At 44.2% G+C, this 25,612-nt stretch overlaps 2 protein-coding genes across 2 annotated transcripts; one reads left to right on the top strand and one right to left on the bottom strand.

The window, feature by feature from the left end:
- Positions 1-442: 442 nt before the first annotated feature.
- LOC119649944 (zinc finger protein 62-like) lies at positions 443-16,985 on the bottom strand. The gene is made up of 4 exons (XM_038052363.1): positions 16,548-16,985; positions 12,575-12,964; positions 7,006-8,301; positions 443-1,987 (listed from the first exon to the last, which is right to left on the bottom strand). The coding sequence occupies exons 1-4, from the start codon at positions 16,897-16,899 to the stop codon at positions 540-542; spliced, it is 3,486 nt and encodes a 1,161-aa protein (XP_037908291.1). The 5' UTR covers positions 16,900-16,985; the 3' UTR covers positions 443-539.
- Positions 16,986-22,225: 5,240 nt separating this feature from the next.
- LOC119647560 lies at positions 22,226-24,431 on the top strand. The gene is made up of 4 exons (XM_038048553.1): positions 22,226-22,863; positions 22,922-23,671; positions 23,722-24,068; positions 24,423-24,431. Exons 1-4 carry the CDS (start codon positions 22,353-22,355, stop codon positions 24,429-24,431), a joined length of 1,617 nt encoding a protein of 538 aa, XP_037904481.1. The 5' UTR covers positions 22,226-22,352.
- Positions 24,432-25,612: the final 1,181 nt, after the last annotated feature.

Raw genomic sequence — 25,612 nt, forward strand, 5'->3', positions numbered from 1 at the left:
CAGATGCAATACGCAAGCGACCATCAGATGGTGATCCCTTTCGAGGCCGATGTTAGTGGCTCTTTTGTTATGCACATCCAAAGTACAACTCCTAAATCTACTGCTAATCGCGAAGTGGTCAATCTGATTGCTCGTACGATGTCGGTCAATTGAAACATAACTGACCTTTGGCAGGCTCTGTGCTCGAACAATGTGCCATCAGTGACGATGGGGTGGGATTTACAGGAATACATAAAGCTCCGAACATCATCGTTATGGTCGCTAAGACCGCGTTTCCCCTTCACAGGTCCTGAAACCTGTTCCCAGGTCAAGGGAGCCCGCCATGTGGAAGCCGTCATAAACAAACCGACACCGAATATCGCAAGAGGAAGAGAAGTATTCTCCAGAGCCCCATGATCTTATTTCGCTCACTTAATGGCAGGAACAGGATACACATATTACTATTTATACTATTTATTCTCCTTACATTAATTTATCCAAAAAACTTTATATACAATAAAATAATTAATTAAACCTAATAAAGTCATTGCAAATTGGGGTTACAACTTATCACCGTGAGTCTTCTTGTGCGAATACAATCCACTTGCCTGAGCGAATTGCTTGCCACAAATCGTGCAGCTGTACCCTTTCTCGTCTCTATGCAGCTTCTCATGAGATATCAAAGTTTTCCTACGTTGAAATTGTTTTCCACACTCCCCACAACGGAAAGGATAGACATCAGAGTGTGCAATCCGATGGAGTTTCAATTGACCCTTACTGAGAAACAGCTTCCCACATTCTTCACATTTATGGTCTAATTGGTTGGCATGCCTTTTCTTATGAAGTTGTAGAGTTTGCAGCCGACGATACCGGGTACCGCATTCGTCGCATTGATGGGGTGACTCGTTTGTGTGGGTGATGGAGTGGGAGGCTCGTTCTAGTTTCGAGTAAAAGGACCTTGGACAATATTCACATTGGAATGGTTTTACACCGGCGTGGACGTTTTGAACGTGGCGATAAAGATATTCATCCACTTTAAAAGTCAGCGGACAGTGCGGGCAGTTGAAAGGACGCTCATCGGTATGAACGCGTTTGTGAAATTTGCGAGCCGCGCTTGTGGTGAAAATTTTCGGACACTCTGAGCATCGATACGGTGCCATCTCAGAGGAATGAAGTCCTTCATGTATATGACGTTCCGTTGGCTTTTCAAACTGCTGGTGGCAGTATCGACATTTGAGGTACGATGGATCGTCCTGCAAAGACTTGGGAATCCTATCTCCGTGACACAAGACAAGGTGATTTCTCAGTGAGAAGTTTTTTTGAAATTTCCGGTTACAGAATTCACAAGGCAATCTGGCTTCTAAGGTGTTAATGATACCTAGTTTCTTACGGATTTCTTTTGTATGTTCTTTTTTATGTTCTACAAAACTTTCTGTAGGGTCCATTCCACGATCGCATGTGATGCAGAATTTTCTTTCCTCATCGAAGCTAGGATTATCAGAATATACAATTTTTCTCGGTTCCTTGCCTGCTTTCAAATCGCTTTCGATATTCCATCGGTGGAGTTTCGAGATATGCCATCTTTTGTGACGTTTGTAGGTCTCCCTTGAAGGTAATTGCCGATTGCAGGTGATGCAGAAATTTTTCTCATCATCGAACTCGGGTTTAACTGCGAACACAAGTCGCTCACCTTTGGTTTTGATTTTGCTCTTTTGCTTATTTGCACATTTGCTACTTTCATCTGTATCACTATCGCTTTCTAGTGTTATTTGATCTTCATTTGTTTTACTCAATGAAGCGCTACAGTTCGATTCCAGTTCTGCTCCTTCCTGTGGTGTGCATTCTTGGTTATTCTGCTCACAAGTAGTGTCTGTTGCTTTGGATTGTAGCTTACTAGGACCAGCATCTGATGGTGCTTCTTCTGTATTTGTGTTGAATGAGGTTGCCTTTCCAGGTTCAGTAGAAACGGCTCTTTTTTCGTGAGCTTTATTTTCTTCTGCTGCTAGCGCTATAGAAAAATTAATAAAAAGTATTTTAGTAATCTTATTGCAAATATAAAAAAGGAAGATATAGACGCATTTATGCAACGAAATAACAATCGGGCATGAACAGCTCCACGTCGGTTTTTTAGAAGGAACACGCACAACATTCACCCTAAGGTGCTTATCAGGGAACATTACCGAAACTAGGACCCAGCTTCATGGCACCCGCACTTATCAAGCACCGCTGTCATCTGCGTTCGGCACTGCATCCGCCTTAGAGTTTTCTACCCAAGGTTGGGGGAGGGTTTTGTCTGGATTCGGTGTTTTGGGGTAACGATTTTCAGCGTCTACCGAACACTAGATAGGATGATGCCGGATTTTCGACGAAGGCTTCATGCTCTGGAGGACGCAATCTAGGTTGGGGATGACTTCAATACTAGGGCACTTGAATGGAGTATGCTCTACCCGGACCCCAGAGGGAGACGATTTCCCCAGATTGCATCCGATCCACATCAAAGTTCCAGTGCCCAGGCACACTCGGCGTAACCTTTGCGTGACAACTACTGACGTCGCTGGTGGACGGGTGGCAAATTCTGGAAGACTTCTTGGAAAACGACCATCAATGTATCGCGTTCAAAGTGGTTGACGCAACCTCTTAGTGTGCACCACCTCGGCACTTTTTTGTGAGTGGAACGTCGCGAAGGTTAACACCGGGAGATATGTCAAAGGTCTTGGGGCAGGTGGCGTCGCGCTGTAGGCACCCCCGGGAGTAGTAACGCTTAAGTTCACATTGTCGTAAATTATATCATGAGCCTGATAACCACAGTCTGCATAGCTTTCATATCCAAGAAGGCGTCGAGATGTGGAAAACCTTTCATGCATTGGTGGATTGCACATATTGCCGAGTTTCGGAAGGAGTGACACAAACTCCACCCCTTAACACAGTGTCTAAACGACCAGGAAGAAGCCTGAAGCACAATGACAGAGTACAGATCTACCAAAAGGAGACTCCGCAGCGAGATAAACAGAAGTAATACTCGCTGGATACGGGGCCTAATCGAGAAGGTGAATGAGGATCCGTGAGGCTTCTTTATCACCCAGAACCAACCAAGAACCTGCGGAAATGCTCTTCACTTAAAGCCGCGCAGATGAACCATACTGTATGTGCACTATTCCCTGCACATCCCGTACGGGTTAATGACAGCAGTGTGAAATGTGCCTAAGACTGCCCACCTGCTACCGTCTGCATACCGAAAACTCTGTAATTCGTACGGACGGGAAAGTGTTCATCAGTAGTATGGCTCGTTAAAGAGATACGTGCTGCCGGGAACTTACCGCCGAGAAAGTTAGGTTTTAAAGCGAGGAGATCCTCAGTGGATGCTGTTTTACAAGTCATAGACGTGTATCAATAAACGGAGGCACACCGTCGCTAAGCTCGCTCACTTGATGTTAAGAAACGCTTTTAATTCCGCAAGATGGAAAGATATTCTAGGCACACTAGACAATTGTTTCCATGTGCTGAAATACCTATCTCTTACGGATATTGAAGGGTTGATCTGAGAAACCTGTTCTATGAGACGCTAGAGGATCAGAGGAGAATGGAGGCCACTTCGGGGATAGCGCAGGGATCCGTCTTCTAAAACGAAATGCCAGAAGAGTCGCACCTGGCCGGTTATATTGCGACACTTGTTGCCGCACGATTGTTGAGCAGGCATAAAGCAGGCTTGACATATTCAGGCAACGGGTAAACGGATGGATGGATCATCCTGATTAAAAAAATAATCAAAGCTGCAATTGGAGTTTCGATCTTAAGTCGGCTAATGGCAAACATTGGCGACGGATTCTCATAAATACAACGCAGTCTGATGTTTTTGGCAAGGAGGCATATCGCAAGCGCCTTTCGCAAGTATAAAGACAGGGAGCTTTGCGGATGGCGTATACCTACGGCACTGTCTCTGAGCCGGCCGTGGTGATGTTCTTGCCCTTCTTGTTAAGAAACGTGCACGAACGGAAGGGAGAAAACACAATGGAGGTGGATGCGCGTGAAGAACGAGAACGTACACTAGGTGAGTAGCAAATTGCTTCGCAAAACGAGGCAAAAAGCAGATGGATTGCGTGACTCATTGGCAACTCAGGTGCGTGGTGAATCGAAAGCATCGTGAGACTATTTCCTTCCCAGCTCCTGAGTCGGCATAGGAGTTATGTCTTCTTTGCACAAGATTGGGAAGACACAAACTTCTAACTGTGTATTTTGGAATGGAGTTGCAGACGACGCCGATCACACGTTTTTTTCTTGTGGAAGGTGGGATGCAGTTCATCAAGGACTTTATTTAAACACTAGGGAGCTCTCTTCAGACAGAGATATCACGCCTACGATCTTTGGTTAGCGAAAACGATTTGATGATAAGGACGGATTTATCGGTTAAGACACTATCGATATCAGTATCGTGGGCACTCAGAATACTCGTTTTTTCCAACTTAAGCGAGCAATTCAGCAATATGTGAGATGGTGAGGCTATGTTTTCATCGGTAGGGAGAAGGCTTCTGAAGGGATCTCAACTGTGAAATTCCAGTCTATGAGAGATTACACGCATATCAGGAAAGGCTGTCAAGGTGAGCTTTGAGAACACCTTACTCGGGCTCGTGATGTATAGGCACGGTATTGATTATCGTAACATCAACAGCGATAGATTTGTAGACTTCTGCAATTGGTCACTGCCTTGGTATCAATGGGACACTGTGGAAGTACAGGATCTGCCACAAGGTCAGTTGGTTTTCGACTGATTGACAGTGAATATCAAATCAAAACAATCATACCGTGATCAATGAAAGACGTAGAAGCATATTAAAAATGTGCTGGTCGATGTCACCATAATCTGACGGTCGCTTACCCAACCGCTTGAATGTCGCTACTGCGTCTGCTTCTAGATGAGGTGAGCCTTGACCTCTAAAATTCTCTCTTCGATACGGCTGTTATCCACTGATGGAGACACTGTCTTGGTACGTAAATGACTCAAAATTGAAATAATCGGCCCGAGAATGTTGATGGGCCGCCATCCATAGTGTCTTTATCTCAGATGCGGATAAAGCTGTCGGCCATACACTAAAAGGACGCTATAAGACCTGGTTGATTCCAGAAATGTGGAGGCTGTGATGAAAGAAGCAGAAGCTGTCGCAAAAAACCGATATCACAGCTCGAACAACTCGCAGCTGGTCATAAGTATCGCTGTAGAGAGAAAAATCAATGCTCGGGAGGAAAATTATGCGGAAAAATCAGGCTGCGGGTGAAAATTCTGCTACCATGTGGCAGAGGAGGAATTTCACTTCACGGTAAACTCAATGGTGCTGTGAGGGGCGTTGACAGCGGGTTTCTCATCTACGATGCTGAGCAGCTAAGATGTGGAAGAAGTACTTCACGGCAATTCTTAATCGTATAACATTTGATGAAATTCCCCCTATCGTGGATGATAAGACAAGTCTGCATAAAATTCGGATATGGACAGTTCTTCTAAACAAAGTCTAAATCGTCTTTCCTAACGGTTTCCCTACGGAACTATTCTGTGCATTCTTTTGTAGGTAGCCTTGTCTCGGTAAAAAAGCTCTGCCGAGATCCACTTACTTTCTCTGGAAACGAAAGGCCATGGTAGACAACAACAAAAACCAAAATTAAATTTCAGTCATGACGATTCAATCCAGCTAAGGCTATTAAGGAAGTTCAGGAACAAACGGATTGCCAGATCAACTAAGGGCTTGTGGCACGTTACCAGATGGTGGTCTTAGAAAAGACCATTGAATTGGACCCGCAGCCCACCGCATCCTCATCTGAATAAATGAGGTCCCATATTTCCCAAATAAATTTACAGCACTGTAAAGCGGCCAACGCAAAAATCAGATGTCGGATCGATAGCTGCAAGACATTGATGTACCTCATAGAAGAGCCATGGGTTGTTGGTGGGGAAATCAAATGGCTGCCGACATCCTGACCTGATGTGCTTCACTGGATTTGATAGACTCCGCTCCTGAATTGTCGATACAAAAGACCTTTAGGCTATCTTGGGTAACGACCTATGTGATAGCAATACTACAATGGCCAAAATAACCATAAAAAATCAATAAATAAAAAAATTGATTTTGTAGTGGGCATGGATCCACTTTCAGCCACTCCGACGTACAAAACAGAACTCAGCGCTCGAATTTCGATCCCGAGACAACGTATTAAATCCATTGTTGGAATTGAAAAAACAGCCCAGATGATCACAACTCGTATGGGAAAAGCTTTTGAAGGTTGATCACTGAACACGCCAAAGAAGATTAAAACACCACCAACGACATGCTTACCAGGAAGGCGTGTCGATGAGTTCATCGCAATAATTTAGAAGGCCATATTTCATTCGTGGCGACACGTGACGCACCATGACAGCATGGAATCGGAATTTTCTTTCCTCAATTATGGCTCCCACTAATGGACATGGCTAATAGAGGACACAAAAACTTTTGCACAAGTTAGACTAGTTATGTTCACTAGAAATGTTATGTGGGGCAGCTACACGCTACCCACCTTATCAGGCCGGACGTCCTGAACCGAACTGGCACAAACCATCCAGTATTTAGGGGTACATCTCCATTCCAAACGAACATGAAGGCATCATATCCAGGAACAATATCAGAAATCGTACTGTATGACTGCGATAGGTAAGACCTGAGGACTTTCACCCCAAAGGATACATTGGGAGATGATGAATGCGTGTTTCGTCTGGTGGTCCAGATTGAACGTTTGCTAAAAGCAGGAAGCTTCTGGCTGAGATTCAAAGGTTCGGTTCCTAGCTCAGAGAAACTCCAACTCAAATTCTTTTAATGCGTTTTGTTGTTTTCGTTTCTTTGAATTTCACATCCTCTTATGTATTCAAAGTAGTTTGGAAACCAGGAAAGAACTCACATAGATGGGGGGATGAAACTGGTTCCCGAAGTGTGTTACTTGCAATCTTACTTAAAGAATGAAGTTTCTCTTCTCAAAATAGGGCTGAAAATAAAAATATTTACAAACCTTCAGATTCGTCGGACATGTCAGCATGTGTTGCTAGATGATCTCGAAGTTGGTCCTTTGTAACAAATTGTTTCCCACATTGATCACATTCATAGTCCGGTTGATTATCGTGTCTCCTCTTATGCGTTCGTAGATACGACATTTTGCGAAATCCGGTTAGGCATATATCACATTGATAAGGCATGTTCTTCGTATGAACAATCATATGAGAGGCTAGATGTGTGCTCGTACTGAACGCCTTTCCGCAATATTTACATGAAAACGGTTTGATTTTAACATGAACACTTTTAATGTGATGGTAGAGATTATCGCGAGTTTTACACTTTTTCGGACATTTTGGACAACTGAATGCATAATTTTCTATATGACTAGCCATATGTACTTTGCGAGCCGATTCCTTGGTGAAGGTTTTTGGACAACAAGGACATTGATAGGGTGACGGTTGACCGAGGTGGGTTCCTTCGTGAAGATAACGTTGTGTTGGCTTCTCAAACTCCTCGTGACAAAATCGACATTTGAGATATGTTGGATCATTTTGTAGGGACTTCGGAATCTCGTCTCCATGCCGAATTACAGCGTGTTTTTTTAGACCAAAACTTGATTGGAGTTGCTGTTCGCATAAGTCGCACGTAAATACAGTTTCAGGTAAACTAATTTTGTCTAAATATTTACGTATTGTAGCACTACGTATTCTTTTTTGATGCAGAAGGCTTTCTGAAGAGTCCAGCGCGGCATCTCCTTTTCCGTCAAGCTTACATTTTTCTGAACAGACAATTGGTGCCGATCCGTTTGCCATCTTCCAATGTTCAATCTTCACTATGTGCTCCCGCTTGTGACGTCGAAGCGACGCCAGCGTGGCAAGTTGACGATTGCAGGTGATACAAAAGTTTTTTTCTTCGTCGTACTCAGGTTTCAAGGTAAACACAATCTTTTCTACTTTTCCTCTCTTTATACTCTTTTGTGTATCAACAATGTTTGAATCGTTGTCAAGTTCTTTTGGGGATAAACTTTCCACCAACCGCGTTTCGTTTTCATTGTATGATATTTCTGGTGTCCTTGGCTCACTCGGAGTTGCGCCTTCCTTTGGTGCACTCGGAATTGGTTGCTCCTTTGGATCATTCCGAATTGGATGTTTATCTGCTTCACTCATAATTGTTTGTTCCCCTGGTTCACTTGGAATTGGTGGTCCTGCTGCTTCACACGGAATTTTTTCCAATCGTGGGGATCTGAATTCGGATGTATCGACCTCGTCGGATGTTGTAGCGCATACTTCATCATATGCAGATGTCGGAAATTCTGTCGTAAAATTTATAATGGGGATTTTACTAGCTGCACAATATTAGGTAATTATAACAATTATAACAATATTCTAAAAATATGCGACAAATAGGCTTAAGTCCATTTCAATCTTTTGTTGATGATGCAGGGAGTCCTGAGTCCGCATCCATTTTATGACAGGCCGGACCACTTGGGAAGCAGCTTAACTCCTCTCTTGTGGTCCACGGAGCCTTTTCTTTGGGTTAACCAACCAAGTTTATCAAAAAAGTTGACGGTTTCATCCAGGGCAGAGGCAACTCATCAGACGTTCACCTGGGAGCAGCTCATTCACAGCTGAGTCGACTGGTATTCGACGTCAAATCAACATAAATAAGGAGCATTTTATCCGAAATAAAGGAGGTTATTGCTGCTAATGGCGATTTTATTGTCGACGGTATGTAAAATTTTTGTAAAAAGTTTGCTGGCCTGAAGCCCAGGCAAAGGCGGAGGGTTTGAGACAACGTAACGTAAAACCCGTGATCGAAGAAAGTGAGGAAAAAAATAGAGCTTAGTTGGGATACTGCATTTTACGGCAAGGAAGTCTAAAGCAATTGACTTGGTTCTCTAGGTTGAGGGTTCGGAGCAAGAGAGGAATGATTGACAGCCTCGGAGATGACCGATACGGCGGAAACGAATGAATGACTTCGCTTTTAAATTCTGGTATGTTGGATCAATGAACGAATTTAATGAGGTCAAAGCTTCATTTCAACAGGCCAACAGGTACAAGTTCAGGATTCTAGTAGGATCCAAGAAATGAATCGACATACAATCTTCAAAAGCGAGAAACCGAACAACAGACAGTCGCAGCACCCGCAGTAGCGACTGATAATATTACGCCTCACAGGTGTGTGAAACTCAATCTGCTAGCATTCCCGATTTCTCAACGATATCCGAAGCCACAGCCAGCGCTTGTCTAAACAAAAGGCTCCGCAATAAGCTACTTCAACAAAAAAGCAAAAGGAAGTAAGTAGTAAAATATCTCCCCCCGTGGTTGTACAGAGCAATGAAAGTTTCAGGACCGTGAAGCTCAAGACAGCTCATGCACTCCCCAACAGCTACCTCTCTAAAAGGTCTAGAAACACACGCCAGATACTGACAAAAATTGTGGAAGATAACATGACCGCCAAAAAAATCGAATGGTGGAGAACCAAAATAAGTTCTTCATCTACATCCCTCCTTCCAAAAAACGCAAGCCTTATAACCCCAGGACTCGATACAACTTTCTTCCCTCAGGAGATCGTAGATGAGCTGAAGTTCAAGAGCCTCGCGCGCCGCGAATGTAAAACCTTTCGTCATGACGTGGATAAAGACTAAAACTCGACCTGTGACTGGTCACATTCGACGTCTCGACTCGACTGAGAACCAGATCAACTCAACTCAACACATCATTATCCACTTCGAGCAAATTAAGAATAAACAGGTGCTCCAATGCAGAAACTGGTAGCCACGCAGTAACAAACTCATCTAGGCTACCACTGCGTTAAGTATGACCTGCTTCATGGACCAGCAAATATCCGAAGTCCCTAGAGCAGCTACCCAAGCGCGTAAACTGTGGGGGAAAAGACCAACCAGCAAACTACTGCAACTCTTCCCATTTCAACATTTTTCGGACGGACCAACTCCAACCAAAACACCAAGGCCACAACACCCGTGGTGGCACTGCCATTCTCATTTCTGAGAAATGTTTTTCCTCACAGCTTTCCTCGTCTCCTCCAATTCTATTGAAATCACTATCATTTCCTTGGAAACCCCGTTTACCACGGTCTTCGTAGCATCCATCTGTTGCCCCGATTAGTCGAATCTTATAATTCGTAGAGAACGGTAGACACACGTCCTGGTTCGATGTACAAGCTAACCCGAACGGAACTCGTCTTCAAAAATTCCTCAGCAACTCGCACCCCGGCATCAACCGCGCCCACTTTAGTCCAGCCCTCCCCACCTTCAATACCTTCACGCTCACTACTACTTCGACCATTTCCTCAGCAGCAGTAATATTACTGTCATTCCTAACTCCAGCACTTTACCTTTCCTTGATGAAAAGTCCCCAGTGACCACATCCAAATCCGTGCCAGAGCCATACCACCCCATCCCGCCTTCAGTCCCTGACTTCCAGAAAGCCTACTGGAAATATATAAATGCAGCCCTCAAATTCAAATTTCAGGCTCTCCTACTTCCTCCTCCTAAAAGCCAAGTCTCCAAGGATACCATCGACCCAACAGTTTGTCAACACAATGAAGCAAGCAAATGTGCGACGGACCGATCCTAACCCGTCCATTCAATTACCGCAATTTGATCTCCCTTCCCAATGATATCCTGAGAAATATCAAATATAACAAGACCCTCCGACGGAGATTATTTAGAAACAGATTTTCTCCGCTATCCTCACACCTACTAAATGACATCCGATCCCGACCCTCTACACGAACCACAACAACAAGGGCCTCGCCAATACCGAATTAGACACTGCCCACCTTGCGAAAACTTCCCAACAATGTGCCATACTTCACCAAAACATCTTTCTGTCCGAAAAAAATGAATATCCTCGCAGACCACTTCTTCCGATGCAACGTATACCTCCATGATCGGCGTTTTGAAGACAAGGTAAACGAGTCCATTTTCAACCTCCTCTCACGCCGGTCCTTCCTACCGTGACAAGCCAACACGAGCCGTTTCTCACAACCACTCTCTCACCCCGAACTCCTAGCAAGCATCCCACCCAACCGTTTCGTCAGTCCCAACACGGTAGCAGTTCAATAGTTGTAAAAAATAAAAATCCGCCAAGAAATCCTTCTTAAACATTTCCCGTCATTCTATCATGAATCAATAAGTATTGCCTCAACAATGCTCACTTTCCTGCCGTTTAGAAAAATGCCCGCATTGTCCGACCCCGACTACCAAAAAAATAAAACCAAAATCCCTTTAATCCCGATAGCTACAGACCTATTTCGATCCTATCTACCTCCGCGAAAATTTTTGAGCGGACTATAAAATCTCACATAGACGAGCACTGTGATGACAACAACTCAATCCTTGATTTTCAATTTGCCAACCCACCCAAACACTTGGTTAATAACGCCGTTCTCTTTCTGAAATTGGACGTTCTTCTGGCACTAAATCGGAAAACCCCGACAATCGCCTATCTTCTCGATCTAAGGAGGACTTTCGACTTCGTATGGTAGTACTGACAGGCCTTTAAACTTTCCAGCATCCCTTCCATCCGTATCCAAAAATCCCAAGTCCACATATAGTCGCACTACTCGGTACCTTACTCATGTCCTACTAGCAGCCCAAAAGGATCAATCCTTCCGCCATTCTTTTCTCTTTATTCTACGTCGTCCTCCTTAGACCATCTATACATCCAAACCCATCCCAATCTTTCAATATGCGAGTGCCTGATTCTCTATACATCCATCAAAAACATCCCAGTGGGCGAACCTCGCCTGAATTCTATTTAGACGAGCTTCCCAAATACTTCTCCAAATGGGAACTATCCATAAACCCTCAGAAATGCGAACCTATCCCGTTTAGTTTAATGAAAATGCGGAGGAAAGTTTCGACTCTGTACCTCAGAATCCACAACACTTATGTTCCAGCCGCCAAAGAAGTCACCTATCTGAGGGTGATCCAAAACTCCCACCTATCCCACGTACCACATATCACCAAGGCACTGGGCCGTTCAATCCGCGCTTTCAGATCCTTATGCCCTACCATCAAATACAGCATCACAACGCCCCAGAAGGTTCAGCTTTTTTGCTACGAACAGCTTATCCGTTCGCTCCTCTTTTTCGGTTTTATTTTCTGGTCCGACTCTTCCCCATCCCAAATGGAGCGACTTCAACACAAAGAGCGCAAGGACTTCCACTACTATTCCAACAAATTCCAAACGAAGGTCGGCTCAAATACATCCCAACCAGATCGTGTACGACTCCTGCCAAATCTTCCGCATCGACGCCCTCCTAGCCCGTCATGTCTTCAATTTCCTAACCAAGTGTCAATCTTATCCCAACCCACTCATTACCCAGCCAAAGCAGATCGAGATCGTTGATGAGAACCTTCTGCGAACTCATCTGTTTCCTCAATTGCTCCTTACACTCCACGGGAAACCACTCCCAATCCCAATTTTGCAAACCGTCCCCTCATTAGCACTCATCCTAGCTTCTAGTCCCGAAACCCCTCCGCCAGAATTTTATTTAAGGAAGAATTCGATTAACGCCAAAGTAACTTTTGAAAGTAACCATCGACCCAATATTACCTGGTTCTTGAATTTCATATCTTTCGGCGACAATCTCCTCCTTGATTACAACATCGTTCAATGAATCTTCTTGTCTGTTGCGTTCCAAATTGCGCTTCTGCTGCTTGCGAAACAGGTACCTGTGATATCTCTGGTGACGCATTAAGGATTCTCTTGACTCCATTCGACGATTGCATGTTAAACATAAGTTTCTTTTCACATCGTGCTTTGGCTCTGGGGTGGCTATAATTTTTGATTTCAAGGAGCTTTTGAGGTGATGTTCTCGGGTTGTACTTTGAATCCCCTTTGCCACCGTAGTTTTTGATGCACGGATATTATACTTCGTAGCATCAGTATTTTTTATAGGTGATGGAGCGTTCACATCTGTGGCTGTTGACCCTGTTGAAGGAGCTGCAATAAAATTAACGAACGTGAGTTATGGCAACGCATAAATTACATATGAGTAATGAATTTAGATCTATTTTTGAGGAGATCCTACGGAGCGTTGATTATTATCAACTTTGTGACAAACTACATCAGACGAGCATTCAAAGTAGTGAGAACACTTAAGGATAGTTTTCAAACAAAACCAATTCTCTATAAGGGGAAGAATGAAGAGGAAGTGATTTGATAAACAAAAGATGGGCGCTCTATTTATCGGAAATCCCAACACCACCCAGTTCATCACTAGTAACTAAGTAATTTTTTTTGGATCGTACCATGAAGCCTGAAATTGATATGTGGTTCTCCAGGAGCCAAGCTCGTCGCTTACCATGTCCGCTATTGAGTGGTGGTGACAACTACACCCTGTAGAAGGTGACCTTATTATTTACAAAATGTTGCAGATCTGGATTGAGGAATCGAAAAACGCCTCCAACAATCGAGAATGTCATGTGAACCGTGCCCATTGGATAGTTTGCAGTCGGGCGAACTGACTGCATACGAACAGAGCTTCACTAATACCTGGGCGGCTCAATGAATAAGATTGCCCTTACTGTACAATGCATACAAACAGCCCGTGAGGTGGAGGCATATCTTCGCAACGCTGACAGGCGGGTGACTACACCTAAAAAGGCAGAAATTAGGAAATCAAGCAGTGGAGACAAGATTAACGCTCGGAAAGTAAGGACTAGCAAGCGTTCGTCTGAAGATAGCATATCAGACGTCAAGAAGGAGCCAGGCCTCAGTGACACAGGTGCTAAATGGTATTTGCGCTATCTCAAGGAAGACCTGATATCAAAAAAGATCCTTCAGAAGGACAGACCTAAGTCATCAGCGTCGGAGCCAAGAAAGCATGGAACCGTGTGGCCGTTAGCCATTGCTAATGCGGTCAAGAGGATTTAACTGACCATACTGCCAAAAGTATTTTCGGAGCAAGTACTCATGGGTTCCATGCTATAGCCTGCGACTATCAATTCTCCAGGAACTTGCTCCGTTCGTGCGTCCCTAAAATCAGCGACGCTTGTGAGTGCGTAAAGATCGGTCGGCCGCATTTGGTTGGCGAAGATCTGCATAGATAAATTCCTGCGCCTCCAAAACCTCAGAATTCTTATGGACGACTGGGTGATTATTAAGGAGGAGGCACCCCAGGCGAACAGCCAAACTTTTCTGCTCCGTATAAATGGAGAGTGCCTGAAAGCACTAGCGGATCAGAAAGTGTGGTTCGGAGTCAGGAACGCAAAGTGTTCCACACTGCGAAACCCGACGACAACCTGATCCAGTCGACGCCAACGAGCTGTTGAAAGGGGTGGGGATCGGCGCGAGGAGGACTGTTAGCTTCACCTATTTCGTGTTGAAGACCCTACCTACTTAAAGGCGATTATGGAGAGAACGCCCCCTGCAAATCTCATTACACCTACCTTAGAGACAAATCCATAGAAACCGGGACAGTAATCGCGGCCCAAACCGTCAATTGAGCGGTTCCCGGGCGATAAATGACTTGTAAAGATCAACTTTTCTTCAAAGAATATCCAACTAATTTCTTTTCATTTCTCAATTATACTGTTTTGTTTCCGTGCAACCTTAAAACAAAACTGTTTAACGCACCGGCACATGATATGCCAGGGAGCATCCGCGATAAATACAGTTATTTTCGAGAAAAAGTATACCAACTCTCTCTTTGAAAATGATGGTCAGACAAATGTCAGTTTCTGCCTCAGACATCAAAAGACAAACGTGTTTATTTCTCAGACAAACATCTGTGAATGAGATCTGTGTCAGAGATACAATTCATCTCCTTCCAGTGCTTCCCGAAACGCCCAGACTGTTCCTCTACTATTGTGTATCATTTTGAAAGAATAGATTCTATTGTATGGGGTGGTCAGCAATGAAAATGTCGTCCCTCCTTAATGTGTGATCTATCAATTGCTACCTTTGCCTTCTGATCAAATCGTCCACGGGCTAGCCTGTGCGCCGATGAAGATCTTCGTTCGACATTTTATCAAACCAACTGACCTTATGGCAAGCTCTGTGCTCGAATAATGTACAACCAATGATGAGATGATGAAAGCTGCAGAAATCCACTAACTTCCCGACATTATCGACTCTGTTTCCACATCATATGTCTGAGCAAAGTGTTGTCAGAGCCGATCACCAACATAATGCCACCTTTAGGAAGCCTCTTCTGAACTGTGCGTAATTGCTCGTAGGAAACATCCATCTTCATTATACCGGAAGTCTTTGTTGGTGCATAGCTCTGTACAATTGTGATACTGCTTAACCTGGACGAGAATTTTGCATTCCGAATCCTGTCACAAACCGGTTTCCAGGTCAATAGACTGCGTTTTGCGGGTGCCGTCAGTAACAATCCCACACCAAATTCATGTCTATTATCACTTGGCTTCCCAGAGTAGATAAGCTATATTAACTTCCATTCCAGTTTATATCGTTGGAATTCTCGCTTGAGTTGGAGTAAACAAGCACATCCCAGAAACCAACCATAGTCCGTTTTCCTTAGCCAACGGTCATGTGTGTGAGGTCAGTTCCTACAAAGTTTTAAAATTTGCAGGTTGCTGGGTCTGCCTCAGGCATCGAACAGAGAGATGTCAGTGTCTGAATCAGACAAATATCTCCATCTGAACAATTGGCGTTTACGATATACCTATATATACATGTTTCCTGTATGTTTCTAAATTGGGAATATTGCAATTCACAGTACTGCATCCAAAAAGTTGGAACAATTCTCAATTTAAATCGCACGGATAAACGGCATATCAAAAAAAAATTGAAAGCTGCCAGCATTATGACAGACATCTTTGACAAACTTCATGACATGAATCATTAAAGCCTTTGAAAACTTAAGCGAATGGATGTGCGCTTTGTGTTTGTCAGGCAAATTTCGAAATCTAAGCCTCATTAACGTTAACGCTTTTACGGAGGAGACTGCAGACAGAGCCCGTATTCAGACGATCCTTTGTCTCCCCTGGGTTACATGAAACTACCACTGTCTGGGGGTTGTCCACCTAGCATGAACAGCAAAACGAAAGCAGAAATTACTAATAAATTTGAGAACGTACTAAAGGTAGTAACCTTTGGTAACAAATGATAACACAACAAGGACCGTGATAATAATTGCCCTATCGTGGCGTAATTATAATTGTTTTTGTCTGACTTCCACCATATGCACATAAGCGCATAAAAACTACTTTCGAGATAAAGCTGACATATATTATTATGCACGACAAAACTAATTGTTATTGTCGTGTTCATATTATACAAAACGAAACGTAACGATATGCTACGACACAAACCAACTACAACAAAGTATTTTACTCGAGAATGACGTGCTGTCTCTGCCTGATACGCCTCATAGCTCAATAGATGGAATCTGCTGCAAATATGTGCATTACATATGCATATTGTAAATTATGTCGTATCGTGTCATGTCAGATCGTATATATAGTTTCACTTAGAGATCCAATTAACTTTTGCTTCATAACAAATTTAGGACAATGACAGCAAGTATAGTTTAAAAAAAGAGAACAAGTGTAGTTACCGTCGCCTTGAGTTCCATTGATCCCAGCTTCGAGATCCTCATTCACAACGCAGCCGTTTTTCCGCAACATATAGTCGCATCGAACCTTCTCCAGATGATTCCCAAACGATTCCATATAATCGAAGCGACCATTGCACGCTCCACAGACTAGCGTGATTTTCCGATTGATTGATACCAAAATACGTCCACAATTTGCCTCCTGGTCAGTGTTCAAAGGATCCAGACTGGTATGTTCAGTTTCTTGGGTATCTGAAGAGTCATCCTGGAACTCTTCCTCAGAAGCGTACTCAGTTTTGAGGGCGAAATTTGAGAGACCTACGAAATCTATGTCCGCGGACATTGTTTTGTACATTATTGAGGCAATGGCTAGGCCGCCCCACAACCAACCGACAACATAATACTCAAGTCAGTTTTGACAATTGACTGACTGGAGGCAATTGAATCCGACGAGAGTTCATTTCTGTTTGCTTCAAGCAGCGCAGTGTCCAGGTTTCCAGCGCCATCTTTATATTAGTAGGAGAAAAACCGTTAGAAGTAGGCAGAAATGCACATGCATTGAAGCAGTGAGGAGCTCGAGTGAAGATGGTCCAGCCCGCAAAGTCGATAAGGTTAATATTTATGGTAGAAAAAGAAAATGTGACAGACTCTGCCTGGGGTGGAGTGATGGCCTAGGTCAGGTTCCGAACAGCTTTCAGGGATATCAAATTGATGGACCTCGATGCAAAAGCAGGGTGTCTGGAGTTCCTTGCTAAGGCAGTCTGGATATCTATTGTTCCGTCGTTGATGATGATGATGACATTGCTCTAAGCATTTTCGCATCTAAGTGTTGTTCTGAGAGGAGTGGCTGACACTTATGGATTTAGGCCTGGTAGTATATCTCAGGTTTATTAACAATACTTTTTTTATGGGACTCCAATGTCCCACATGGACTATCAAACTTACAAAAGTTAGAGGACGTTCAATTAAATTAAATATTTTTAGTTAATCCATGCTAACGGGAAATTGTAGCGATCGCGCTCTTGAACATTTTACGGCCCCCAAAAAGGGCTATTTTCATGTTATCATGAATAAGCTTATTGGTAGAGCAGTTAGCGCCGCTATTTGCAAGGGAGGTTTGAGAAGGGAGTCACCCCTTCTGCCCACTGGCCACCCGCGAATCCGCTTAACTTAAATATGGCCCCATTTAGGGCGCCGCCTTTTTTAATAAGGAACGACCTTCAACTCCTCTTTTCATGCCCAAGTTACACCGTGCTAGGGTAGAGTCCAAAAGTCCCGATTGTTTACCAGCCAAATAATTCCAGTTTAAGGCACTATTTTTTTTAAGGGCGATGTCAGTCGCAATCTTTTAACGGAGCTAGGGAGAGAGAATCTTCCTTTTCTTCAACACAACAACAAAAATCACTTTGAGGAGCTATCATTTTTGAAGGGAAGGTGACCATCATGAGTTTTTATCGGGATTGAAGAGGGGTCCTCCCCTTTGTGTGGGGTGTGGAAAGGAGGGAATTCCCCCGGGCTAGACGTTATCTAGGGAGGTCCAGCAAAGAAATTTAAATAAAAGGGGATAAGGACCAGACCCGTATAATTTTCACCGGGGGCCTGGTTTTTCCCGCAGAATTTGGTATCCCGGTTGAAATCAGTTCCAGTTAGTTAGGCCATGAAAGAACATTGGCGCGGAACAACCTCAAGTTGATGTGAGTGTTGAGGCAGTTTCATTCTCAGACTTTGAACAAAACAATGAAGAAGAATTCGGTGGTGCTAATGTGTTGCGCGACATCAAGTTTGGTGTCGCCGCTAGCAAAGATAACGCTACTAAAATACTATAAATTGATCGACGTCTTCGTTGCTCTGCCCATTAATACAAATGGGAGAGTGCGATGAATAGCAACAACTGCAAAATCTACTGCTGGTGGCAATATACATACATGACTGTACCTTACCCCTTGGTAGGATATAGCGCCTTAACCATACTAGGAGACATCGCTCACGGTTACCCCTAAGGCGCTTTAGCTCCCCCCACGATACGTTTCGAAAATCCCGCAGTCATTCTTTGCTGTTCTGCGCCAACTGACCTTAGGGCGACTCACTCATCGGTCATCTGGACAGCGGGCAGTGGATTCCACTACGTGGCGTAGCCAGCAATGTGATTGCCGCTCTTCCTTAATATGTGATTTATGAACTGCCAATTCCGCTTTTCCAGCGTAGTGTATTACAATGATGAAGCGCAGGCAGATGGAGCCTTCGAATGACAGTGGAGGTCATTTTTCATGTGCTACTCCCATATAGCAACATGGAAAAAATACTAGCAGAGATAGGGTCCCAATTTGATGTTTGTGTTGGCGTAATTGCATTTCCAGATTGTAGAAAAGGGAGCGAAGGCGGGTGGAGTGCTGTAATGCGTCGGGTAGCGTCAAGTTCGTTTCCATGGTCGGCAGAAAACAACGATGATTTGTACCGCAGTATATCTAATAGGCAGTACCCACACTTAATGGACCGGACTTGCGAATATTTTGGGGAAAGTTATGTGTACACATCATAAGCCGTCAACATCTGGCAGTATCTACATGTGGTTTAGTGCCTATGATGTGAACTAATAACATCCCCCCTTGCATTCGCAAGTTCGGGCCACTGAGTTTGGATACTACTTATTATACGTACTGTGCTCTGCTCATTTATGCTGATAGCTCGTCGGACTGAGAACCTTGGTTTTAGTGGTATTGCCTCTCTTTCCAAATCCACCGACCCAGTGAGAGTGCAAACAGATGTCATCAGCATAGTCGAGGTGTTTGAGGAAAGACCCCATAGTCCATTGAATTCCTCCACGCCCTCCAGACAAGGGCGGATTCCTCTTTAGAACTGAAATTCCTCTGAAATCTTACCTCGTTGCAGCACGTGATATTTTACAGCATCCTATGTCTCCCTAATAATACCTATTAGTTTCTCCGGAATGCCCCACCCCAGATAGCTTCCCAGTTCACTTTATCGAAAGTTTTCTCGAAATCATCGAAGAGCAGGTGCAGTGTAGAGCTAAACTCCGCGCAATGTTTTAAAATGATCTGAAAAGTGTTGATGTGGTCAATGCAGGGGGATTCGGAGCTGAAACCAGCCTGCCCTCTGTCTACCAAACTTTTAACATGTTTTTTAATGCACTCTAGGATAATCCTTATGTCCTTATGGTGGCAAGGAAGACACAGATACCTCCCCTCCCCTTTCTATTGGAATTCTAACGATCAGGCACTTCTTCCACTCTCTGGGAAAGGTCTCGCGGTCTCGAATTCCCAAGATTCCTGTATGAGTGGAGGTAGCAGATCTGCAGTAGCTGCAGGTGTAGCGATAAATAATTCTGCGGGGAGACCGTCAAGCCCAGTGGCTTTATTTCGATTGAAACTATTGATGGCCGAAATGGTTCCTCTTCCACTCGGAGGAATAGCCCGCAATCATATACAATGGTGACAAACCATTTCATCCACAAGAGGAAGAGTTTCACCAGATATGATATGGTTAAAACCCGTGGTGAAGTTCTCTTTCCACTTCTCCTTCGCTCGTCATCGTAAATGAGGGAAGGACCATTAAAAGACTTGCAACCACATGCAAGTTCTTTCGTGAAACGGTATACTCTTCTGAAATCATTGCGTTCTGCTGTTTCCTTCGCCTCACTGACCAGTGCAATAGCAAATTCCCTTTTGCCACGGCGTGCACTACACTGAACTTCTGGGTGTGCGTCACGCTCGCCATCACTACCAGCAGCCAACAGAGGCTTCAGCTCCTTCTGTTCATCGATCTGCGACGACCTGTGTAGCACCCGAGAAAAGAGCATACAAGCGGTCGATTTTAAACTGGGGTTTGTCGCAGCTCCGTAACCTTGAATTGACGGACGCAACACACAAGGGAACGTAAGAAACATTCATTCAGTCATCTCTTTCGAGGCCAATGTCAGCATCTCACTTGTTACGCATATCCAGGAGATAACCCCCAAATCTATTGCTGATCGCAAAGTAGTCAATTTAATTACGGTGCAGATCAATTGAAACCCAACTGACTTGATGGCATATTCTGTGCTCGAACAATGTGCCAATGACGAGGTGGTGGAAATTGTAGAAATCCACAAGCCTTCCACTATTATCGTTGCCGTCACCAAGATTGTGTTTCTCCATCACATGTTCAAGGAATTTGTTGCCAGAGCCTTCCTTCCCATTCAGATCTCCCGTCAATATCACATTGTCATCCTTAGGAAGCCTCTTCTGAACTGTAAATAATTGCTCGTAGAAAGCATCCTTCTCCACTATATCGGAAACCTCCGTTGGTGTATAGCACTGTTCAATTGTGATACTCTTTATCCTGGGCCGGTATATTGCAGTCAGAATTCCGTAAGAAACCGTAAGAACTACGACTTGGTTTTCCAGAGTACAGAAGCACAATGCTGCAAGAGGAAGAGGAGTACGCTCCAGAGCACCACTATCTCACGTCGCTTAGGCCCAAAAGGTCTAGCCTATATCACTGGAATTCTAGCTTGAATTGGAGAAAAGAATATTCTGGGACCTTCAATGTATTTGCGGAGAAGCGTGCGCACATTCCAGAAACTAATCATAGTCCGTTCTCGATAACCAAATTTCGAAGCCGTGAGGCGAGTCCATATAGGGATTGTTGATGTCTCGGTAGCAATAGCGGTTGGAAATGTGCAGGTTCCCGGCCCACAAGTTTCTATCTCTTTTGGTCGGCAAATAGGCAATACTTTGAATATATTTTTGACCCTCAACTCACAGAGCACTGCTGAGATAATTAACAGGAATAAGACCCCCAATTGAGCTGGTATAGGTTTAGGTCGAGTCAGAACCGCATACCTCCTTGTCAAAAGCGTTAGTCCATTACTCTGCACCGTATACCACAAAAGACTCCGTTGAGCTCATCAGGAGACACCGCCTGCTAGACGTAGAACGACCAATATTTACTGTTAGCTGACTTAAGGCCGAAAATCCAGCTAAAGCCTTGTTTACTGCTGCTTAAGAGTCAGTTCAAGGTACCTTATCGTTGGTTTCGACTCGAATACCGACTCGTCGACTGCAGGGTCGAAATTTTCTTTTTAGTGAGGATGACTGCCTCAGTTTTTTTCCAGTGCAAGGTTGAAACCATGAGCTTTCATCCATCCATATCCGTGCAGTCACTCATCCACACCCGTATACCCGTACCCCATACCCGTCGCCAACTTTGCTTTGCCCCTGTTTGACAGTGCGTCCAGCAACAATCACCACGACATCAGCTGCATAACCGACCAGGAGCGACTCTTCTGGCACGTTGAGTCTAAATAGACGTACATAAGAAGCGTTCCAAAGATAGATCCCTGCTCTATCCTCCTCTGATTTTTTAGCGTCTCATAAAATATGGAGGGGTTTCTCAGATAATCCCTCAATATCCGTAAGAGATAGGGACACCGATTGTGTAGTATCACTTGATCCAGATTGTGGTGATGGTTGAAGAAATTTCATAATGTTGTTTATCAATGACTCAGAGCACTGATCCGAGGTACTTAAATCACTCAGCTCTGGACAAGTCACTGCCACTGATAGTGGTAGTACCTGTTTCAAGAGTGTCGGTCAACAAAAACGCCGTTTTCGGACGTTTACTCGACGGGTGGGTCGAAATGAGTTAAAATGGAATCATCGTATTGAGGCAAAATTGCGAGCCCAGAGGATCTCATTCAGCAGGCTCTGTGAATTCGAATGTCACTCTGCCCTAATTTTTGCTTTACGTTTATTGTCTGCTAAATTATTTCTCCACGTCCTTGTCTGCAATTTAAACTCATCCTTAACCATGTACTCCACCACAGTCTCGGAGCCATGCACTGCGTCCGCATCGAAAGAATCCTGCGAATTATCCGACATTTTGAACACCACGCCTTCGCTATCTCCAAGGCAACCATGTCTTCACACCCTCGATGATTCCGTGCCCCCAGCTCTCTGCCGTAACTACCTAAATCGTCATCTTCCGGCAAAGACTCCTTGGCCAAATAAATGTGTAGAAACAGGATGTGTTATTTGTGAGAAAACTGCCCTTGATCTTCAAAAAACTATACATAAATGGGGTGAGAAGCAGTTTGACAACAAATGCCAGCCGATCGAATATAATCGCAACCATGTGGCCCAACGGAACTTCCGGATTCAGAAGGTTAGCAACGAATTCCAGAAGGCGGAAACTCCTTGGTTTATTCAGATGGATTCAAAGGAGTCTGTTATGAAGTATAAAAAGTACTATTGTTTCCCGAAACTAGTCATGCAGCTGGACTATGGGTTCGATGATTATCGGAAGATAGTTGAGTATGCACGTAGGTCTTTGAGTTTTCCTGTATATAGTGAGAGTTAACTCTGGTCCCTCTACTCCAGAGCACAGCATCACCATATTCATCATCAACCTCCAATATGGCACACGCAAACGCCATCTTCGCACTATTAGATGCATCGAACGCGCTATAAGGACGATAGAAAAGAACGCTTACATGGACATTGAAATAGGGATGCTCGCTGAACTGACCAACTGTAAACTCACCACGGGTCTATTAAATCACGGGTCCAGCGGAATCTACCTAGATCGTGACTCTAAAATCGTCTTAACCGCCGACCGTCGATTCAGTGCTAAAGGATCTCATGAAGTTATCTATGTGAACTTCACGGACTATGTTCTTAGCTTCCACCCGAAGGATGTAATTAAAATTGGATGCAGCATTGAAGTGGAAGTTCAGGAGGTGCTTCTGAAAAGTTTAGTGTGCCGCGTAACAAAGGCTGATGTCCTGAAACCGAAAATGGAAGTTTTTATTCCCGAAGAAAGGAGCCAACTCGGGAAGTATATCAGCACCGAGGAAGATGAAGATATTAGCTTCATCCTGGAGAATAGTAATTGCGATTATATAATATGTCCTTGTGCTCATAATGTCAATGTTTGCCAATATATCCAATGGTTCATGGCCACAAGCCAACGACGAATGTTTATTATTGGGAAAATTAAACCTGAAATATATGTGGACGAAGCAGTTCTCCAGAAGATTATCCCGGAGTTTTCCGGGATATGGATTGATAGCAACAGTTTGGAAGCCACACCTATTGATAAGGTCATAGTCAGCAATTGTGTTATGCAAGGTTAGTGCGAAGTTCAAAATTAGCCTAGAGTAATCCTGAACATTTTCCAGGGAAGTTCATGTTAAGAAGCGCAAACTATATCGAACGGGAACACATTCAACTTCCCAAGGACCGAGGAGCTTGTCGAAATCTTCTGGTCTATCCGGACTGTTTGGTCATACCATCATGCCTACCTAACAATGTGTCTTCAATAGATGTCCGGTTGATAATACGTCGCAGTTATCCTGAAATGAACGACGAAAGCCTGGAATACTGTTGTACTTTTGTGCCCCGTGAACATTCCGTTTACGATATGCTCGTCAGACAGGTGGCCCTGAATGTGATTTTTGAGAAAGCCTCGTGCGTGATAATGGTTAATAACACAGGACGTTCAGCAATAAAGCTCTCGCAGAATAGGGTAACAGTCCCAATTATTGCTACCGTCCGAGACGAGACTGTTGCCAGGAGACTTTTGGTATGGAAGAATGTGATCCCTATCCTTTTCTTTGATAGCATTGTTTGTGAGTGGGTGGAAGAATTGGATGATCGTATTGCATTTGGAGTGGACTATGCCAGACGATATGGGTATATTTCAGAGGGAGATGTTTTTCTTGTGTGTTTTGACTCGAAAAGGGGAATAAAATTTGCGGATACGTATCGGTTGGTTACGATGAATTGTGGCGCCGAGGAATGTGGCACATAGGGTCATAATTTGGAATAAATATTGCAAATATTCATATTTTCCACTTAATTCATCATTTTCGTTCTTTAGAATTTATAATATTAGGTCCCGCCATGCATGGATGTATGGCCAAGTAACTTATATTTTCTTTTTTTTGGGCTAGGGTAGGTGAATGTATTTACGCACAGAGTGTTGGACTTCCGCAATGGTACGTTTTCGGACTACCAACTAAACACATTTCTATCATCAAGGAGCTGGCCTGGAACCATTTGCCACATTACTTCAGGCTAGTGCACGAACTCACCCGCCTTGCGGAGCCTTCAAATCAGGGAACTCCTTTCACCAACGGGAGGGGAGAGGGGGAAACTGTTAGTTCAAGCACCTCCTGCCATGCGCCCCTACACCGGTCGTTTGGCTCTTCTCCCTTGCGCTCGTATATGGCTTTACGCTCCTTGGTAAGAAGAGGTTACTACCGCGATCGCCATCACGGCTGGTTCAGAGACAGTGCGGCACGCAGAAGCCACCCACAAAGCTCCTCGTCTCTATAATTGAGCGAGACGTTAAGGACATGCCTCCTCTCTATACCTCTGCGCCGTAGAGCAGGACAGACTGCGTTGAGCTCACCAGGAGAAGTCGCCTGCTAGACGTAGGGCCCCGATATTTGTCAATAACCGATTTGAGGCCGAAACTAAAGTTGCAGCCTTGTTCGCTGCTGTTCTGATTTGCTCAAAAAAGCTCATCTTTGAGTCAATAGTCAGACCAAGGTATTTTACCGTTGGTTTTGACCCGATTATCGACTCGCGTCGGGTCGGAATTCTCTTTTTAGTGAGGATGACTACTTCGGTTTTTTCCAGTGCAAGGTTGAAACCATAAGCAGTCATCCATCCGCTATCACCCCTAGGAGAAGTCTCCAACGCGGCTTCATCTGTTCCAAGAATTTCGACAAACTTCCCAGTGTTCACCTTAACGACGTTCCACGCAGAGAAAGATCACCGGCTTGGCGCACGTTTGAAGTATGTGTTAACCACTTCGAAGTCAATGTATTGATGGTCGTTTACTGAGAAATCTTTCAGAACTTGGCACCCGTCCACCAGCAGCACCAGTGCCTTCGACGCGAAGGTTACGTCTGGAAGCATGGGCGCAGGAACGTTGGGGTGAATCCGATGTTTTGTACTATAAGTCCTGTTCTCGCCGCCATTTCAGGAATTTGTTTCCCTCTGGAGTCAGGGTGAAGTATGGCCCATTCAAGTGCCCTGGCATTGAAGTCACCTCCGACCATG

This window comes from Hermetia illucens, chromosome 2 (assembly GCF_905115235.1).
Source record: "Hermetia illucens chromosome 2, iHerIll2.2.curated.20191125, whole genome shotgun sequence".
Lineage (NCBI taxonomy): Eukaryota > Metazoa > Arthropoda > Insecta > Diptera > Stratiomyidae > Hermetia > Hermetia illucens.